This window comes from Penaeus monodon, unplaced genomic scaffold (genome assembly GCF_015228065.2).
Source record: "Penaeus monodon isolate SGIC_2016 unplaced genomic scaffold, NSTDA_Pmon_1 PmonScaffold_5470, whole genome shotgun sequence".
In the NCBI taxonomy this organism is placed as follows: domain Eukaryota; kingdom Metazoa; phylum Arthropoda; class Malacostraca; order Decapoda; family Penaeidae; genus Penaeus; species Penaeus monodon.
This window is the reverse complement of record NW_023660408.1, coordinates 1-7500: the sequence shown is the minus strand read 5'-3', so window position 1 is coordinate 7500 and position 7500 is coordinate 1. Positions and strand designations below refer to the sequence as shown.

The 7500-nt window shown below is 43.9% G+C and overlaps 2 protein-coding genes across 2 annotated transcripts; both read right to left on the bottom strand.

The window, feature by feature from the left end:
* Positions 1-1147: 1147 nt before the first annotated feature.
* LOC119571204 lies at positions 1148-1537 on the bottom strand. The gene has a single exon (XM_037918617.1). The coding sequence runs from the start codon at positions 1535-1537 to the stop codon at positions 1148-1150; it is 390 nt and encodes a 129-aa protein (XP_037774545.1).
* Positions 1538-2237: 700 nt separating this feature from the next.
* On the bottom strand, positions 2238-3239 carry LOC119571206. Its single transcript, XM_037918618.1, has 3 exons — positions 3100-3239; positions 2699-2761; positions 2238-2601 (listed from the first exon to the last, which is right to left on the bottom strand). Exons 1-3 carry the CDS (start codon positions 3237-3239, stop codon positions 2238-2240), a joined length of 567 nt encoding a protein of 188 aa, XP_037774546.1.
* Positions 3240-7500: the final 4261 nt, after the last annotated feature.

Sequence of the window (7500 nt, the reverse complement as noted above, 5' to 3'; positions counted from 1 at the left end):
TGGCCATACCCTTTTTGGCTTCCAGTTTGACTTCTTTCTTTCCACACGAGAACCGGACCCCCTTTGTCTCCTCATACTTGGTCCCTAAGTCATCTCCTGCCTCACAGGAGTATTCCGGGCTCCTCTCGCTGATGACATCTGGCCTTGAGCTAGATGTGCACCTTACAATATGTACACACACACACACACACACACACACACACACACACACACACACACACACACACACACACACGCGCGCGCGCGCGCGCGCGCACACACACACACATGCACACACACACACACACACACACACACACACACACACACACACACACACATATATATATATATATATATATATATATATATATATATATATATATATATATATATATATATGTGTGTGTGTGTGTGTGTGTGTGTGTGTGTGTGTGTGTGTGTGTGTGTGTGTGTGTGTATATATATATATATATATATATATATATATATATATATATATATGTGTGTGTGTGGTGTGTGTGGTGTGTGTGTGTGTATGTGTATGTGTATGTGTATGTGTATGTGTATGTGTATGTGTATGTGTTTTGTGTGTGTGTGTGTGTGTTGTGTGTGTGTGTATATATATATATATATATATATATATATATATATATATATATATATATATATATATATATATATATATATATATAGTAGGCCTCCGTCAGTCGATGTCGACTAAAGAATTCGCGCCTGTCTAGAGAAAGTCACTTGTTTTGCTCAGCGACAGCGCCGGGTATGGCTGGTTAGTCCAATGCGGGAATGGCAGTCTCGGCCACATCTGATGCAAATGTGGCTTGTGAAGTGGCTGGAGTGCATGCCTTCCGCTTGGTTCTCTTTTCGTTGGCTGCGGTATGGATCATTTCTTCACTTCATCCTTGCTTGACTCCATTCTTGATGTCAAGTGGATTGGACATGCTGCCCTCGTACTGGATTTTTGCTCTCATGTCGTCATGAAAGGATCTGATGAGACTGTGGAGTTTTGGGATACAACCAACCTTTGGGAGGATGTTGAATAGCCCTTCCCTGCTGACTAGGTCGAAGGCCTTGGTCAGGTCTATGAAGGCTATGTAGAGGGGCTTGTGTTGTCCTCTGCATTTCTCCTGAAGTTTACGTACGGAGAATATCATGTCCACTGTGGAGCGTTCAGCTCAGAAGCCGCACTCTGATTCGGGGTAGACACCCCAGCAAGTTTCTGGAGGTGCACAAGCATGACACGGGCATAGGGTTTTCCCACGATGCTCAGGAGAGAGATACCTCTGTAGTTGTTACAGTCGCATCTGTCACCCTTATTCTTGTAGAGGGTGATGATCTTGGTATCTCTCATGTCTTGTGGCACATCTCCCTCTCTCCAACACTGGCATAGGACGTCGTGAAGAGGCTGTAGTAAAGTGTCTTTGCAGCAGCTGATGAGATCTGATGGAATACCATCTGTACCAGGTGCTTTGTCGCTAGCTAAGCTGTCAATTACTATGCGGAGTTCAGCAAGGGTTGATTCAGCATCTAATTCCTCCATGATGGGCAGAGGCTCAATGGCATCAAGGGCTGAGGTGGCGACTGTGTTCTCTCTGGAGTAGAGCTCTGAGTAATGCTCCACCCACCTGTCCATCTGCTTTGCCCTTGTCCGTGATCACCTCCCCACTGGGGGCCACTGGTGGACTTGAAGCTGCAGTTGCAGACTGGATGGAAGTACTGAGCTGCTGCCAGTATTCATCGGCACAACATCTTGCAGTCTGTTGCACTTTATTTCTAGCTGCTCTGAGTGATTGCAGGGATTTCTTGCTAGGGAGTACTTACATTCAGCAAGGGCAGCAGGCTTTGCATCAATGATGTTGGACATCTCGCTGGACATGGCATCAAACCAGTCATTATTCTAGAGATCTTTTTCCCAAAAGTTGCAAGTTGCTTTGTATCAGTGACGGTGGACATCTCACTGGACATGACATCAAACCAGTCGTTGTTCTAGAGATCGTTTTCCCAAAAGTTCCCATTTCTCAGAGGCAGAGCAGTGCTGATGCTCGACAGACAGAGCTTCTTGGAGGGACTTTCTCTGGAAACTGCATGCTGGTGGTATTGTTGCGAGGTTTGCTTTTCTGTATGGAGCTGTGAAGTTTCTTAGGATGTAGGCTGATCTTGCAGCAGACGAGAGAGTGGCCAGTGTCGCAGTCTGTGCTGTGATATGTGCAGGTGATGTGCACAAACTTGATGTTGGTATGTTAGATCAGGATCATGTCCAGCTGATGCCAATGCTTTGAGCTGGGATGATGCCATGACACCTTGTGTTGTGGTTTGGCCTGGAAGTAGGAGTTCATCACACAGAGGCCGTTGTAGGAGCAGAACTCTAAGAGGCACTGCCCATTTTTGTTGATCTTGCCAACTCCAAAGTGTCCAAGACAGGAAGGCCATGAGTCGTGATCGGCACCCACTCGGACACTGAAGTCTCCCAGGATGAGGACATCCTCATCCTCAATCCTTGGGGGGTATTTTTTTGGTGACATTGCTGATGTTGATATAAAACTTGTCCTTTGCATCTGCTGTGGATGTAAGAGTGGAGTGTAGCGCTGACAAGAGTGACAAATCCTTCAGATATATGGAAGCAGATTGTCATCATGCATTCGGATCCCTTGTCTCCTGGTTCAACCATCTTCAGCAGGGTGTTCCTGAGAGCGAATCCTACTCCATGCTCTCTTCAGTCCTCTGTGTTCTTCCCATGCCAGAAGTAAAGTCTCCTTGAGGGTTCCTGTGTCTGCGAGGTGGGTCTCTTGCAGTGCAGCTATGTCTATATTTAGTCTTACCAGCTCACACATACATGGATGATGGCTGTCTTTCTTGCATCACTACTGCCTAGAAGATCTTCGGACAGTCCAGGTGTAATTGATTAGACGTTCCAGCTTCCCAGTTTTAGGACTTGGCACCCAATGAGGAAGGCAGGCTGTGGCGGGACAACACCTTATTGTTTGGGGGCTGCCCATCTTTAGGCAGGCGGTAGCTGTCCAGTGAAAAGCTAGGATCTCTCCCACCATCGGAAGCAGCCCCTGGTGCCACGCTCTATGCTAATTGAGCATTGTAGCTTATAACCAGTATCTGCTGCTTCCTGTGTTGTTTCCAAGCTGAGAGGCGAAGTTGGAGTGACCTCTCCAGGGCACGAGCCTGGGCAGGATGGTATGGTGGACAGACTGTTGCCCAGATAGCAGGTTCCCCCTCGCGACACTGATCATGGATCCAAAGGAACAACAGAAGCTGGTACAGTTTGGCACCACCAGTGTCGCAGGAGTTGCCGGAGCATTACTGAAGTTAGAAGCGGACTTCCTTATGGACTCCATCTCTGGATTTTTCCTCGGGGTTTATTCCCAAAGCCTTTTTCTTCAGTGAGTAATCCACAAGGCAGTGGAGGTTTGGGATCAGAGTTTACCTTCTCCTAGATGACTTGCCTTACTGGGCTGATGAGTTCTATCTCCCCGATATATATATATATATATATATATATATATATATATATATATATATATATATATATATATATATATTTACATATATATATATATATATATATAGATAAATATATAATATAAATATATAAAACACATATATAGTCTATATAAATATATTTGCATATATATATATAATAATATTTATATATATATATATATATTATATATATATATATATATATATTTTATATATATAATATATATATAATATATCTGTGTGTGTGTGTTATACATATATAAACATTTATATAAATAAATATATACATGTATGCATATATGGGATAATATATACTTGTATATATAATATTAATTATATAATATAATAATATATATAGATATATATATATATATATATAATATATATATATATACGGCGGTGCTCAAACCACAATAATGTTTGTGACTGAGATACAAAGGCTAACCCAATATTAGCCTTGTTTTCTGTTAAGTGAATGTAATCCTTGGGAAATAACTAGAATGATAAACATATATAGTTTTTTTGTTTATGTACCAAAGAGGTGGCTGTTTGCACACACACACCACACACACACACACCACACACACCACACACACACACACACACACACACACACACACACACACACACACACACACACACACACACACCCCACACACACTGTAAGCGACACATGAGTTGGGAGCCACCACATCGCCAGAGTGAGCGATGGGGCCCAAACCGCAAGCCACCAGAATATGAGTGACACGAGAGATTAGGAGCACCGCGTCACCAGATGTGAGCGAGACGAGAGATGGACTTGGTGGGTCAGTGAAAAGGGGCTTAGTTTTGCTGGCTTTTTCTGAAGACGATATGAGAACCCCCAAGAGACCCGTGTCCCCGGTGGAGGACGAGGGTGGTGGAAACTGGACCCGTGTGGCTTGGGCTGTCTGCTGTCTCCCCCTTTCCCTGCCTTACGGACGTGTCCCTTTTATGCGGCGGTTCCCTTCGAGGACGGATGTGTTCCTGTGCGAAAAGAGAAGCCGACACATCTGCGTCCTGCCCAAGGAGAAGGGCTGCGTGCTTGGCGAAGGTGTAAAGTGTAACCGGTCTTGCTACGTTTTGTTGACACGCTGGGCCACGCGCATGGCTCGTCCTCGAGCCGTCTGTAAGGTTTGAAACGACTGCTGTTGAGGTTCTGCTTGTTATCTACAGATTGGTTCCTGGTGATCCGTGGGTCGCGTGGGTCGTCGCGTGCCTGGGTAGCGGGTGTGGCAAAAGGGCTTCGCACTGAGGTGCAACTTTCAATAGGAGGAGGGTCAATCGTCTTCAGAAGCTGAAATACCAGGCCAGTAAAAGGCTAAGGAGGAGGAGGATAATGTTTTGGGTCAAATCCCCCCTACTAAATTGCAAGAAAAATGAGAGCTAATAAGGACAGTTTGTCACAAGAAGGGGTGTCTAGTAGCGAGTTCAATAAGGTACCACATATTGAAGAGAGAAAAGTTAATTGAATAAGAATTCCATACTTTGGGGTAAATAGGCAAGTATATATGCTTCGAACACATAGGCAGCTGGGCCTGAACTTAATTCTAACAGTGCGCGTCTTGGCGTTTCAATGTATGAGCGTAAGTGTGCGGCGGCCGCAGGGATTCCTTCGTTTACGGCCATGACCCGGGGCTTAAAATTAACTTGCGGTAAAAATCAAACAGTGCGCGTCTCGGCGCTTCAATCGTATGAGGTAATTCTCGGTGTGGCGGGCGCAGGGTTCCCGTTTACGGCCATGAGCCGGGCTTAAAATTAACTTGCGGTGATTGTAACGAGTAAGCCTATATAAAGCAGGGTGTCTCCAATTGGTTGCCATTATTTGCAACTGGAGATACTACCATCAGTACATATTCACCAAACCTTAAACTAAAGAAGCATCAATCCAGGTTACTAAGGACAAGATATCGAACTTCGAGAAGGACGTCGTAAAAGAGTTTTGGGTTCAGTTATTAGTCATAGGGATGGCGCATAGTAAAATAAGCAATCTTTGAGTGAATTCCGAGTAGAGTGGGCAGGTAGGTAAATAAGAGGATAGTCAGGTGATCGAAATCTACGTGTGAACGAGCGACAGATTAGCACAGCAAGTATGAAGAACAGGGGATTAAAGAACGATATAGAGTATACAAGAATATAACAATACGCAAGAAGTAATGAAGGATTACTAATAGGAATAACATATAAGAGGAAAAAAAATAGATAATTTTATTCATTCGACACAAAAAAAACATGAATAATATGATGAGAGCAGCCAAACATAACAATAATTAATTAAATTCGAAGGTACTCATTTGGGTTTTGAGAGAAATGATATATGCTAAATTGTGCAATCTGAGGATAAAAATTATAATAGACAAAAAAAAACTAACACAATACATCAATTACGGGATGGTTAGGGCTGGGAATGAGTGTGAAGTGAGGGTGCGTGTCACTTAGGTTTGATCTCAGTGTGTGTTGAAAAAACAATGGTTGAGGGAGGAGTTATGTAGTATAAAGTTAGTAGTGTGATCGTTTGAATGGCGTTGTACTTGAATTTGAAAGAAGGCAACTTGTATGCAAGGGGGTGGTGGGTATAGGAAGGGCAATAGTTACTCTGGCACTAATAAGTGCACTTCTTTTTAAAAGTAAAAGAGGAAGATTGTTGGTGCTGGATAGAACTGCGACATCCTGGCTGTGTTGACGAGGGTTCGCGAAGAATTAGCGAGGCAGGTGAGCCGGATTTGGGGGGGGTGTGGCGGCGTAGGTGCGAAGATACTCTTCAGCGACTGTGTCAGGAGGGTAGGCACAGACGTGAGTGGTCAGTACGAAGTAGTAGGACAGACATGGTGCGGGTAGGCGTGACCGAAGAGGACTTGGTAACGATGGCGGGCGTTAAAATAGGCGCGTGGATCGGCAACAGGCGTCGGCGAGGAGCGAGGGTGGTAGGCGAATATGCGTCGCGTTGTGAGGTTCTTGAACACCGCTGCCATCAGATGTAAGGACACGTGAGTTGGGAGCACCCCTATCGCCAGATGTAAGCGGAGTGGCCCCCGCAAGCCACCAGAATATGAGTAAGACGAGAGATTAGGAGCACCGCGTCACCAGATGTGAGCGAGACGAGAGATGGACTTGGGTGGGTCAGTGAAAAGGGGCTTTTTGCTTGCTGGTTTATTCTTTAAGACGATATGAAAACCCCCAAGAGACCCCGTGCCCGGGTGGAGGACGAGGGGGGTAGAGCTGGACCCTGTGTGGCTTGGCTGTCTGCTGTCTCTCCCTTCCTGCCTTACGGACGTGGGCCCTTTATGCGGCGGTTCCCTTCGAGGCGGATGTTTGTTCCTGTGCGAAAAGAGAAAAACCGACGACATCTGCGTCCTGCCCAAGGAGAAGGGCTGCGTGCTTGGACGAAGGTGTGAAGTGTACATCCCGGGCTTGCTACGTATGTTGACACACACACATACACACGCACTCACACACGTACACACATACACACACACATGTGTGTGGTGTGTGTATGTATTATGCATGTATCTGTGGTATGTATGTTGCATATATTTATATATATATAAATATAATTATTAAAAATATATATATATTATATATATAATGTATGTATGTATATGTATATAAATGTACATATACATAAGACACATACACAAACACACACACTCGCACACACACACACACACACACACACCCCACACACCACACACCACACACACACACACACACAAAACACACACACACACACACACACACACACACACACACCACACATACACACACACACACACACACACCCACAACACACCACACACATATATATATATATATATATATATATATTTTATAAAATTTTATATATATATAATATATTAAAATATATATAATGTGTGTGTGTGTGTATGCATATTTATGTATGTATGTATGTGTATGGTGTGTGTGGGTTATATATATATATATATATATTATAATATTTATATATATATATATATAATATATATATATATAGGG